Source organism: Blastomyces dermatitidis (assembly GCF_000003525.1).
Source record: "Blastomyces dermatitidis ER-3 genomic scaffold supercont1.4, whole genome shotgun sequence".
Taxonomy (NCBI): Eukaryota; Fungi; Ascomycota; class Eurotiomycetes; order Onygenales; family Ajellomycetaceae; genus Blastomyces; species Blastomyces dermatitidis.
The window spans coordinates 5,061,222-5,075,488 of record NW_025544777.1 but is presented as its reverse complement, the minus strand read 5'-3'; the positions used below and the strand labels follow the sequence as shown (position 1 = coordinate 5,075,488).

Below are 14,267 nucleotides of genomic sequence, written 5' to 3'. Positions count from 1 at the left end.
TTTGAGGATGGAGGAGGCCCCGGGTGGCGGCTTATTATAGGCCACGGTGTAGCAAGGGGGGGTGTTGGTGATTACTACACCTACCCTAGTCACGTGCCACCCCAACCTATCCATTTAGTGTAACTCGTGTAGTTAGATTACAACACAACACAACAACGTTATCCTCCAAGAATAACTAACTACGGCAGACAAGTAACTAGTTAAGTAAGTTGCTTAGTTACATAACTAATTCCTAACCTCATCGTTTCCCATACTATACTACTATACTTCGAGTTTCTAACTATGCAGACAGACCACTCGCCATTGAAAGAACAGAATCACGTCTATTACAACCGAAGATTATCCTTAATCACCATACCTACCATTGAAAAACTAAGGACGAAAAACTCCCAGGAAAAACCAAAAATGGTCCCCTCAATCCGCATCATCGGCTCCCTAAACGTCGACATGGTCTCTGTGACCCCGCGCTTCCCCGAAGCAGGCGAAACCCTCACATCAACCTCCTTCAGCATCCACGCCGGCGGCAAAGGCGCCAACCAAGCAGTAGCATGCGGCCGTCTCTCGCGCCCCAAACCCACTAACACCACTAACACCACCACCACTACCGCCACCACCACCACCACCACTACCACCATCACACCAACCATAAGCCCGGCACACATCCACGTCGAAATGCTCGGCGCAACCGGCCAGCTAGACACGCACTTCACCACCCTCCTCCAACCGACCCTGCACAGCTCCGGCGTCCACACCTCCCGCATCCGCCAGATCCCCAACGCCCACACGGGCGTCGCCGTGATAATTGTCGACACCTCCGCCGGCGGCGAGAACCGCATCCTCTACTCCCCCGGCTCCAACTATGCCGGCATGCAGTGTGCGCCGGACGTGCTTGAGTTGTCGCTCTCGCTGACGCCGGCCGTGCCGGATGTGCTGGTGTTGCAGGCGGAGATTCCGACTGAGACGGTTGTGGGGATATTGAGGGGGGTGAATGGGTGGAGGGAGGCGAGGGCGAAAGTGGAAGGGAGGGGGGTGGGGATGGAGGCGGATGTGGAGGTTGTGTTTAACCCTGCCCCGGCGCCCGAGGGGGGCTTGCCGGTCGATGTGTATGCGGCTGTTGATCATTTGGTGATGAATGAGACGGAGTGTGAGATTATGGCGCCGGCGGGGTTGGTGGAGGAGGGCGCGGGGCAGGAGAAGGAGACGGCGGCAACGTCACCCGAGAGGCGAGATAGGATTGCGCGGCATTTTCATGCATTGGGGGTGCGGCATGTGATTGTTACGTTGGGGGCGAAGGGGGTGTGGTATAGCGCTGGTGATGCGGGGAGAGATGTACAGGAGCGAGGACAGGGAGAAGGAGATGCAAAGGGAGGGTGGGTAAGGTTTGTGGGAGAGGTGCCGGCGGCCAAGGTGGAAAAGGTGGTTGATACGACAGCGGCGGGGGATACGTTTGTGGGCGGGTATTCGGTGCAGATTGCGCGGTGGAAGGAGGCTAGGAGGGCGGCGGGCCGGGGCGGAGAGCAATTGACGGTTGAGGAGAGGCAAGAAAGGTATGGGTCCGCCATGGAACAAGCTGTTAGATGGGCAACGAGGGCGTCGGCGAGGTGTGTGGAGCGGAGTGGAGCGATGGATAGTATACCTTGGGAAGATGAGATATGATTGTGGCTTTTATAAAATAAAAAAAAAAAACGGTATAGTACGGATTGATATAGAGGAACATTTTTAATGAATAATGGATATCATGTATTTTATGTGACACTGTACATAGCTTTTACACACTTATGTTATATAGATAGCAGAATCCCAGGAGGTTCACAAGTTCCATTTACCAGGAGAGGCTTGTTGAGTGGAGGAAGAACTGTGCACTCTCTCCATCAAATAAATTCACTGCCCCATTTCCATTCATTTATTTAATTCATATTTTGTCTGGGTACAACATTTTGTCTTGTGTTTTAATTGTCTTGCCTAACTCCAATTCTAATTCTCGCAATACGAATTCGGGGTTCACCACCACACCACACCATATGCAAATCAGATAGATGGCAGTCCAATCATTGGCCTGAGAAGACTTCTCCTGTCAGCAAGCAAGTACGCTGCGTAAGACGGTATGGCAAAGGAGTGCTCCCCCCCCCGGAGCTCCAGATGAAACAGGATATTCCAACCTGTTTCTCAGTGTGAGTGGGAAACGAGGTTAACTGCGCCTCTATATGGCCATGAAACAATATCCTGTTGAATAGCGAATCTGTCTTCTAGGAGCAAATATCTGTTAGTTATTGATGTTTGTTCCATCCATTCTAACTATTATTGACAACGAACATCAGAGGCTCACCACCGCCAGTTATCATATCACATGCCATGATGCCATGATGCCATGATCTACAGCTCCCCAGGCAACTATCAACTAGTTATCGATTGGGACAAGCAAAAACCCCCTCCTCGTCCTTCTTGTCAGCCAAATCCCAAAAATGGGCTATTCCCACCACGCCCCCAGCCATCTCCCCACCTAATGTAGGTTGGTGACCAGTCGTTGCGCTATGATTAGCGAGGTGCGCATCACTAAACCGGATGATGTCTGTCTGAAACTCTGCGCAGCATATGCATGCAGCGCGTCGCGTCAATGTGGAAATAATTCAATATAATACAGGAATATTACAGAAAATTACAGCACCCACACACATGTTGAACCTAGGGACGTGAACGGAAAGTTCAAGAGTACGGCAGTCTATAGTGACAAATGTGTCAAATGGCTTTTGTCAATGTATTTTCAGTGTAATGGCTTAATTCCACATAATACTGATTTTATAATCACGCATGAATTGCACTAGTTCTAATGTAGTTAGTATATTACTATATATGAAAGAGTTATATCTTAGCTTTCTCTTATAAATCTCTTATTATATACAGTCTGTAAAAGCCTGTTCAGTGACTTATTATTATTATTATTATTATTATTATTATTATTATTATTATTATTATTATTATTATTATTATTATTATTATTATTATTATTATATTATTATTATTATTATTATTATTATTATTATTATTATTATTATTATTATTATTATTATTATTATTTTATTATACTTATATATAAGCAGAACTTATAATGAGTTCTTATGTAATATTAAATACAGATTAAGTATTAATTATATAGAAGAAAATACTGTAAACTACTGAGATAAAAGAGCTTAATTATTATCAGTATACTGCTGATAGAAGAGTTAATTAACTATAGAACTTTTAACACTCTCTCTCAGATTAGCTATTACAGAGTATAGTACTTTCTCTTAGTAACTCTCTTTAGTAATCTTCTCACAATAGCTTCTTTTTAATAATAAACTGAATTACTCAGTTCTAGAACTTATAGAACTTCTAGAGTATACTTCTAAAATATCTTTTAATACTGTTAAAATGTTCAGAGTATTTATTAGAAATTTTTAAGTTTATTCTGAGATTGAACTTATGTATATTAATTATAGCAGAACTCATGCTTAACAGTCTTATAATCTGTAAACTACTGAGATAAAAGAGCTTAATTATTATCAGTACACTGCTGATAGAAGAGCTGATCAACTGCAGAACTCTTAATATCTCTTCTCAGATTAGTTATTATAGAGTACAGTACTTTCTCTTAGTAACTCTCTTCAGTGATCTTCTTACAATGACTTCTTTTTAATAATGAACTCAGTCAGTTTTAAAGCTTAGTTATTATCAGTGCACTGCTGATAGAAGAGCTGATTAACTGTGAAATCTTTAACATCTTCTCTCAGATCAGTTATTATAAAGTACAGTACTTTCTCTCAGTGACTCTCTTCAGTAATCTTCTTACAATGACTTCTTTTTAATAATGAACTGAATCACTCAGTTCTAGAGCTCAGTCATTATCAGCACACTGCTGGTAGAAGAGCTGACTAATCATGAAACTCTTAACAAATTTTTAAGTTCATTCTGATAATCAAGCTCTTTTGCCCCAGTAGTCTACAGATTATGAGACTGTTAAGTGTGAGCTCTGCTGTGATCAACATGCATGAGTTTGATCTCAGAATGAACTTAAAAATTCCTAATAAATACTCTGAACATTTTAATAGTATTAAGAGATATCTCAGAAGTATACTCTAGAAGTTCTGTGAGCTCTAGAACTGACTGAGTTCATTATTAAAAAGAAGTCATTGTGGGAAGATCACTGAAGAGAGTCACTGAGAGAAAGTACTGTACTCTGTGATAGCTGGTCTGAGAGAGGGTGTTGAGAGTTCTGCAGTTGATCAGCCCTTCTACCAGCAGTGCGCTGGTAGTGATTGAGCTCTTTTGCCCCAGTAGTCTACAAATACAGATGTTAAGATTATATCAAGATAATTGTGGCGGGCTGCGCCCGATTAATTATATAGACTATTCCGTACACTTCATAGATTTCTACCGCCCCATTTCCAATCGCCGATCCTCGGCCGCCATGAACATGTATGTTCCGATCACCGATCCTCGGCTGCTATGAACACAGTCTTGCTCGAGGCCTTGGAAGGGTGGCATATAGACGGCGGGTATGTCGGCCCGGGAGGGCTGCGTCTATCTTCCGCAGGTGAGTCCCCTTTGCCGTTGAGGACCATTCATCTCTCCACTCCTGTGTGGTGCTGTTGCGGCTGGCTTCCCTAAGGTGTGAGGCAGGCTTTGGGAAACCATGCGTTGGGTTTGGGTTGATTGACTGCTTGGCGAGCTGATCGGCCATTTCATTTCCCTTGATTCCACTGTGTCCTGATACCCACTGGAGGCAGAGGTCTACGCCTATGGATCTCAGCTCTTTTGTTGTGTGCAGAATGTTCTGGATTATCTGTCCTCCGACTTGTTTTGAGGCGTTTGCGATGGCTCGAAGAGCGGTACGGGAGTCGCTGAGGATGGTGTATGTGTGTCGTTGGTGGGGGGTCGGTGTCCCCTCACTTGAGTGAGATCTCCATACCAGGTAGAGTCCATGGTATATCGCTAGCAGCTCAGCCGTTGTGACAGTCCAGTGCTTTTCTCGCCCAACACCAACTTGTATGCCATACTGGATGTGGTATGATTCGTCCATGATCAGCGCCGCTGCTCCAAGCGCCGAGTTCTCCTTTGCGGCATCGGTGAAGACTGCCTTGGCTGGGTTCTCCATTATTTTCGTAGCTCTCTCGATGGCTCTGGCCCTGTCGGAGTCGAGGTAGATGCCTTTGAGTACTGGCTTCTGCCATGGTTCCGGGGGGCATGGATCGAACTGTGCCCGTCGCGGTCCGGACCAGGAGGACGCCAAGGCGTGATTTGGTTACCCATTTTATTGGGGGTAGGAGCGCGCCAAGCCATGCTCTTACCAAGCTATGTCTCCCGATAATGACACACCACCGTGGTGACGAAAGGAGGAAACGGAAGAAAGAAATTCAATTGTTAAGTTCTCACTTTAGAAGATCTTGGGTCATTTAAAAAGGCCGGAGGCTGACTCTACCAGCGGTGGTAGCAGGCATTCAGCACCAGTCCCTCTCTGATTGCTCGGTCTGCATGTTCCTTGATGATGAGTTCAACCAACAGAGAGGAGGTCGGTTTCTTCGCCCCAGTCCTTGTCAGCCATCCCACATATGTGACCTTCGCCCCGGGGTGTATAGTCACATTCTTTGTTTGAATCTTCTCAATGGGCTGCATCTGTTGGCTGGGATTTATATTCTCTTTATGCGTGCGGACTGAGTGAACCAGGACCCCAGATCTATTTGATAGACACCAGTGTATGGTATTTATGCATCTTGAGAGCAAGAGGGGAACCAGAGAACAATGAGATGCAAGTACAGCTCGCGCTACAGGAATGACTCCGGATTTATTTCAGTTCCTGCTGTGGTGAAAGAGCAGGTGCTGTGGATTTCCTGAAATGGGTCCATTCTTTGGGCGCGAGCCAATTGTTATTGCAGTCCTTTTTGCGCACCGTTTGCGCCGCTCTCCTGGAAACATTGCCCTCCCTGGGGACACTCCTCTCCCTGGGGACACTCTTTTCCCTGGGGACATGATCATAAGCAGTACAGGCAAGATCGGCCTCCGTGCGTATCTTCACGACATCAATAAGGTCGACACTGATAAATGCCAATGCGGCTACGGACCGCAGACCGTGCGACACATCCTCCTTGAGTATCAGAATTGGGTAGAAGAACAACATTGAATGTGGGTAAGCAAGTCTCCATGCGTGAACATCAAGCGCATTCTCTGTAGCTCGTTAATGACGGTACAAGCAGCAAAGATGATGATCAGGACAGGCCTCCTGGGTCAATTCCAGGCAGTCCTGTCCAAGGGACAACTAGCATACAAGTGTAAAACCAGTAGACAGAAGTTGAGGAGGGTCAGGAAAGACCTAACAAGGCAGAGATACAGAACAGATAGAGAGAGTATGGATACAGGAAGCTCAGGTGGAAATGAAGTGATTCTTGCAGAAATAACCGGACTACCAACTGGAAGTTTTCAGCAAGAATAAGTGAATTTCCAAGGAAAAGAGCAGAAACTCCTGTATGTATAGTAGTGCATTGCATAGCTGCCTAAGAGTTGAAACCTCAAACTGGCATACAAGTGTATATATTTCTATATCTATCTATGAGGATAGAAACTACTACCTATAACTGTTTCAATCAATAAACTTTCCTTGAGGGGCTGGTAGCCTAGCTGGCAGCCTAACAGGCCACATCAGCTTAGTCATACATATATGTCACGTGATGGGAACTCAACTCTAAGGGCGGCTGGGACTTATCTCAGTAAACTCAGCCACTTCACTCCGAGCTAACTCAATCCGAACTACTGCTACTTTCTGTCAAGTCCTGCTAACATCTGAGTCAATCAACTGTCACAGAGCTTACACTAAACCTAAATAGGACATTCCCAGCAAACTCTTCACAGAGTGTCTGTGGTTCGGAAGAACGTACGACCGTCGGATAATAACGCGGCCGCTTCCGAACTACTAGCGTACGAATGTAAAGGGGGCCCTAGCGGCCACTAATTAATTTAGCGTATGAGATTCTATATATAAGAAGCCGGCATACGCCTGTAATTGTACACTGGCTTAAGCAACCTTTGAATCACATCTGATAGTATGTCTAAAAACTGATGAGAAGTGCAGGCTCCTCCAGGGTGTGATAATTCTGTCTATGAAGTGATTCATAGTTATCATGTCAGTGTGATTCTAGAATACCTCAAAAGATAGTGTATGAAGAGTGATAAGTGAAAGAGCATTCAATTGATGCTGCTTTGCTTGTTGAGGGAAAACTCCACACTCAGGTGAATACCATGTATGAGACACAAACAGATGAGATGTGAGAAAAGAGATGAAAGCAGTGAATCAGATTCAAAGAAGTTCACTTTCTACTTAAAAGAAGAATAAAAAGAAGAAGTGATTATCACTGAAGTTATACAATGATAATAGAAATCATATAATAATATAGTGATAGAACAATATAGTAATATAATAATACAGTGATATAGTAATATAATGATATAAGTAATATAACAATAGACATTGTATAATTAACTAGAAATCACTGAAATAAATATCTTCTTTAACTGATATAAATAACATTCTTCTCTGCTATCTGAACTGAAAGATATGCAGAATCTCTCAGAGAATTTACTTGAAGTAGTAAGAAAAGCAGCTGAGATCACTGAATCAGAATTAAAACTCTGTACATGTACAAGAATTCTAAATGAGATTAAGATCTTGTGTACACAGTGACAGGCTGAGATGAAAGTCAAACAACAATTGACATTCACTGTAAATCAAGTATTCACTATGAAGAGCTTCACTGATATAATCATCATCATTAATAAAAATAGAGAAAATCAGATCTTAGACCTGTAGTGAGAGATTAAATGTTTACACAGATAGATAACTATACTGAATCTGAAGATCTCATCACAATTGTTCATAATTTCTTTAGAAGTGTACACATCATCAGAGACTGCTGTGTAGAATGAGAATCTAAGTATGAGATATATCAAGCTGAAAGATCTGCTGAAGCTATTAAACTTCAATGATAACTGAAAAAATGATACTGTAATCAGCTGACTAAGTCAGATGCAATCATATTATCAGATTGAACATGAACTCACAGACAGACAGTTAACAGAATTTTAACAAGTCTTAAGATCTGCTGCATTTCTACACAGAAAAGTAAAGTCATTATAAATGACTGATAAAAAGATGAATCTCACAGATCTGAAGTGATATTTATTCTTATAAATATGAAATGAGTTTTTCAAATGAATCTTGCACAACTTTGAGAAAGTGAATGTATAAGATAAGTGTTATGAACACTTCACTGAGTGTAGATAAGTGAGTAATTTTATATCATACTTCATACACTTCAGCTTACATTATCTCATGTTAAATAAAGAGCTTTCAATATCTTTCTGTTTACAGATCTTTATTCATGATCTTACACCTGAGTTGAGAGTGAAATGAAAATACTTAATCTCACAGTCAGGCACAGTGAAGAAAGCATATAACATTCTTATTATACAGAAATAAGTGAGTTAATTGCAACAGAAAATACTGCAATCAAGTATATCTCAGTGAAGAACAGATAATCAGACTTCTATAACATAAGTCACATATCTGAATGTGATGAATCTAGATCTGAATGTCATTATTAAAGCACTGAATTCTCTAAAAAAGAGATTTTCTGAGTGAAAATCTTGATATCACAAGTATTGAGCTTGTTTCAACTGCAGATGTTAAAATCATAATGTAAAAGATTGCACTCAGCATGTGCAGTCAAAAAACTAGCAGAATCAGTGAGCTCAGAGATACTCACTGATATTCTATGAAAAGTCTTCAAAGTGAAAGAGATGTCTGTGTTAGATGACTCTCTAAATCCTGCAAATGCAAAGAAGAAGCAGACTCTCAAATGAGATACAGGCGAGAATGATGAAGTGAATGCTTATCTCAATGTCTTGAGACCTGAAATGTTAATGTATAGAGAGCACTTGAGTAAGAATTGAGAGATAGCTGTAAAAGTGTTAGCAGACACAGAAGCTTCTACACAATATATTAATAATTATATAATTTGAAGATTGAAAGAAGTTCATTGAGTGAAGAATCTCTGATATATAAGATTATCTGATAATTAATATCTGATATTATCTGCAAAAGTAAGAGTTTTCTTGCACTTCAGAGAATGATCTTGCTATATTTAAGTGTGAGAGCTGCAGAATGTGAAATACAACCTTATTCTCAGACTTGATTAATTTCAAAGGTTTAACTCATAGATTCAATGATGTACATGTTATATACAGTTGACTGATAGAAAGAAAATGATTCATACAATTCTATCAACTGATATGAGAAGGACATTTCACATCTCTGATATAGAAGAGTTAAATCTGCTTACACATCAATAAGTAAAGAGAATAATTCACAAGATCTTATCTGAAAGCATTCTGTATATCATACAGGACTCAGAAGTGAAGAAAATCAAGATAAAGAATATGTGAGAGAATAAGCATATGAAGAAGCTTCTGAAGAAGTATGAAAAGATCTTCTGAACAGATCTTTCACTGAAATTGTCACTGGAATAAGAATTTGTACATGAGATTGACATGAGAGATGCAAAATCAGTCAATCAGAATGCATATTCTCTGTCACAAACACATCTCAAAGAACAGAAGCATCAGATTACTGACCTTCTAGAACATAGTCTTATATGACTCTTATCAAGCATGTGAGGCTTTCCAGTTCTATTCATGAAAAAGACAGATAAGAAGTGATGAATATGTATTAATTATCAAGCACTCAACAAGCTTATGATCAAGAATGAATATTCACTGTCATGAATTCAACAACAGTTGAATACAGTTGAAAACATCTAATATCTATCAAAGATTGATCTTCTCTCAGAATACTGACAGATCTATGTAGACAAACTGTCAGTCTTACAAACTGTGTTTAATACACAATGAGAGAAGTTTGAATTTCTGGTAATACTATTCAGTCTGATAAATGCACTCATCATCTTTCAAATGATGATGAATATGATTCTTCATAAACAGAATGAAACCTCATATCTTGTATATCTCAATGATATTCTAGTCTTTTTAAACTTATACAATGAATATCTGAAGCATCTCAATGAAGTGCTTACAACTCTGACAGAGTATAAGCTCTATATCAAATCAATCAAGTGTGTGTTTAAAACAGAAGAGTTAAAGTTTATAGAATATGTGATGAGTGATGACTGTATACACCTCATTTCAGAGAAATTGAATATCATAGTGAATTGATTATAGCTGAGAAACATACATTATATACAATAGTTTCTTGAGTTGGTCTCATACTACTGCAGATTTATCAAGGATTTTGCATGAATATCTGCATCACTCTCAGATCTCTTAAGAGAAACAGATGCAAATCTGTGAAAGAAGAAGTTTTATTCAATTATCTGAAATACTGTGTGTGAAGAGGCTTTTCTCACACTGAGAAAATGTGTAATAATATTCTCAGTGCTTATTCAATCAGATCATGATAAACCTTTCTACATTAAGACAGATATATTTAAATGAGCTATCAGAGATGCTCTTCTACAGATGAGTAAGAATAGCAAGCTACACTCAGTGATATATAATGATAGAAAACTATTGAGCACTGAGCTTAATTACTCAGTATATGAAAAGGAATTACTAGCAATCAAGCACATACTGATGTTATGAAATAGATATATCAATAACAGACATATAACAACAGTGATCACAGATCATAAAAGTCTTATCTATCTATAATCAATAATAAAACCTTTCAAATGCTTAGCATGTTGAATCTTGAAGTTTCAAGCATATAATCTTCATATCAAATACTGAAAGAGATTGAATGCAGTGATACTGAATACAATCAGTCACAGACTTAATTTCATGAGTGAGAATTCTGTGAACCAGGCACAAGAAATGTTCATGTTAAACACACTGAGAAAATGCAAGAAATCAGAATAAGTGAACATCATGATCTCTCACTTGAAGAATGACAAGGTGTTGAATGACAAGTGTCTCATGAGAGTAGTAGAAGAGATGCTTTCAAACTTCAAGCTGAGAAAATTGAGAAATGAAAACAATGTTGTGCTTTACTGTAATCTAGAATACACAGAAACTCTCTATCTAGAATCTTCATTTAGACACAACTTGATGACTCACATGTACAAGAAATTTAGTCACTTAGAAAGTTCTGAACTCATGAGTGTACTGAAATCAAGAGTATACTGATCAAGCATGACTGAGAACATTCAGATATACACTCATGAGTGCCTGAATTATCAGATTACAAAAGAATCTAAGAAAGAATTAGAATGTGAGAAAGTACAATATTAGATGAAGTGTATAATACAACTATTCAAATGATAAGAGATAAATCTCATAGACATATTACTGTGAATGTCAAATGAAAATCAATGAATAATCACTGCTATTGATTATACTACTGACTGATCAGTTATGAAAGCAGTTTCAGAGATAATAGAGAAGATGATAGTGAAGTTTCTACATAATGAGATCTATGTCAACTATGAAATATCATGTGAGATTCTAACTGATAACAGTGTGAATCTTGTAGAAGAAGTGATGAGACATTTCATAAGCCAGTTACAGACAAGACATCATAGAACAATGTCATATCATCCACAAATGAACAGAAAGATGAAACACTTGAATGAAATCTTAAGCAACATGCTGACAAAATATCTAGTGAGTAAGCCTACAAGACTATGAGATGAATATCTCAGGCAGGTGCTATTAATCACACGGATTTGACAGCATGCAGTCTCCAAGTGTTCATCATTCTACCTGTTGTATGAATTGCATCCGCGCATCCCAGAGAATGCTTCAGAAAAGATGAGAAAGGGAACAGCAGTTGCAGACACAGCAGAAACAGCAGTTGCGGATGCAGCAGAAACAGTAGTTGCGGATGCAGCAGGAACAGCAGTTGCGGACGCAGCAGTTGCGGATGCGGAACCAAGATTGAAAGAGATCAGCCACACACATGCAAAAGCTAATGAGTTACTTCTGAACCAAGCAATTCAATCAAAAAGAATACAAGACTCACTTGTTAAGAAATTGAGTCTCAAGATGAGAACATGAGTTCTCATACACAATGAGAGTTCTGAGAAGTTTCAACCTAGGTGGTTTGAGCTATATAAGATACTCAAATCACATTTTCTGAGAATGTACACATTGAAAGAATCAGAGAGACAGATCTTATACAACTTAATCAATAGTTTACAACTTGTGAAAGCAAAGATGCAAGACCTGAGTGAATTATAGTTATTCACAGTACTATCATCAGTGTTGAAAAAGAAGAGACTTACAATTGAAAAGTCTCATGAAGTAAGAGAAATCATAGACACTTACAAATCAGATGATCTCACTTATTTCAATCTTTTCACAATTATAAGAAAAGAATGAGAAGAAATGAAGAAATCAGATGAATATCACACTTTAATAAGTGATGAGACTGTAGTCAGTCATACAATAACACACTGCAGACAGTAGATGTAATGTGACAAAGAGCAGTCTCAAAGCAGCAGACTTGCACATGAGTCAGATCACAGAAGAAAAAGAAATTCAGAGTTGAATTTGACTGTTTACATCAGTTCAATTGCAGAGATCACAGAGGACAAACTATCTGAAACATCTGTAGACACATGAGATTAAGTTATCTCAATCTCTGAGAACACTCAGAGATCAGATGAGGTTAGTTTCAATGAGTTATTCACTGTAGTAATCTAAGTGAGTGAAGAGAGACAGTATAATGCATAAGACAGAATTACAAAAAGTTGAAAGCTGCTGAACCTAGTCACTGAACACTGTATTATATAGAGATTGTGTAAGAGTAGTGACTAGCAGATAAAGAAAAAGCATAAGAAAAGAAATGATGAATTGATTATCAACTGTAAGAGTCAGCTGTAAAAGACAAATATTATCATACACATCTCATTCATTTTCATATATCATACATTTAATCTATTTCCAACACCACGCCACCTGAAAAACATCAAAAATAAAGAAAATCTCAAAACTTGAGATCTGTAAGAAATTTGAGAGTTATAAGCTGCTCTTATAATAATATCATACACATCTCTGATTCCTCTACTGCTCTGTGTACAACATTAATGTCATTTATTGTAAGATTGACTGGAATGCTAATATAGAAATGCGCATGCATACATGTAGAGAAATTGAAGAAGAGTGTGAAACCTGCAGAATCAGAAGCCAGAGCAGAAGAGACAGAGATGAAAGAAACAGAAGAAGAAGAAGATGCAGAATCAGACAAATAACAGAAGTCATCTGAGGCTGAATACTTACAACTCAGTGTGCACACAATCTTCTCTGTAGAAGAGAAAGAAGAAGTGATAAGAGAAGCTTAAGAGCAGAAGAGAGTAGTCTCAGCAGTATTATCATCTTCAATTAAAATGATCTCTGATACTGAAGTAACTAAGAACTATTGTTAGCATATAAAACTGTAAAAACAGAGATAACAATTACTGAATAAACACCTGCTGATCTTAGAATTGTATATATAATTACAACATGCATGAGGCTTCTCAGAAAGAGAGAGAGAGACACAGAGAAATGTAGAAAGCAGAACACAGTGTGCAAACAGCTTATTCTCACAATAACATCTCAGATAAGATGTACAAGTCTCATATTCATGAGTGTAAAAGAGTATGACATCTGTGTTCTTATTTCTGAAAACATGAATATCTTTTATCTGCATCATGAAGTTGAATAACAGATGCTAGAGAATAGACTGATACAGATCTATCATTCTGAAGAAATTCATTAGAGTAGATATCTCTGTAATATTGAACTTTACAGTTATAAAAAGTTTCTTAATATCTGTGAATACTATGACTTTGTGCACAGTAAAATCTATAATGATTTTTTCTAAGAACAGAAAAATCAGTGTTAGAAAGAAAAGATGAAAAAGAAAAAGACTTACAATCTTGACATTGTTAAGAGAAAAAATAATTCTCTGATATAAATGAATGATTGTCTCATCATGAATATTTAAAATGAATATAATAATCAGTGTCTGCAACTGAACTTTAAATAGTCATGTTATACACTATCTTCATACAATAAATTATTCTAGAGATCAGCAAGAAGAACAGAAGTGTATATACTGAGAAATATGATTCACTGAGCCTATGCAACATCTTCTTGAAACAGGAAGAGCTAGTAATGAAGGCAGAGACAGCAAAACCAGAAGTAGCAGAAGTAGGGGTTGTGAGAACAGGGGTAGCAGAAGC

The 14,267-nt window shown here is 38.9% G+C and overlaps 2 protein-coding genes across 2 annotated transcripts; one reads left to right on the top strand and one right to left on the bottom strand.

The window, feature by feature from the left end:
- Window positions 1-202: 202 nt before the first annotated feature.
- BDCG_04513 (ribokinase) lies at window positions 203-2,046 on the top strand. The gene has a single exon (XM_045420174.1). The coding sequence runs from the start codon at window positions 283-285 to the stop codon at window positions 1,654-1,656; it is 1,374 nt and encodes a 457-aa protein (XP_045276329.1). The 5' UTR covers window positions 203-282; the 3' UTR covers window positions 1,657-2,046.
- Window positions 2,047-5,821: 3,775 nt separating this feature from the next.
- Window positions 5,822-6,154, bottom strand: BDCG_16951 (uncharacterized protein; the record flags this gene model as incomplete). Its single annotated transcript, XM_045426131.1, has 1 exon — window positions 5,822-6,154. One exon carries the CDS (start codon window positions 6,152-6,154, stop codon window positions 5,822-5,824), a length of 333 nt encoding a protein of 110 aa, XP_045276328.1.
- Between the last annotated feature and the right edge of the window lie 8,113 nt (window positions 6,155-14,267).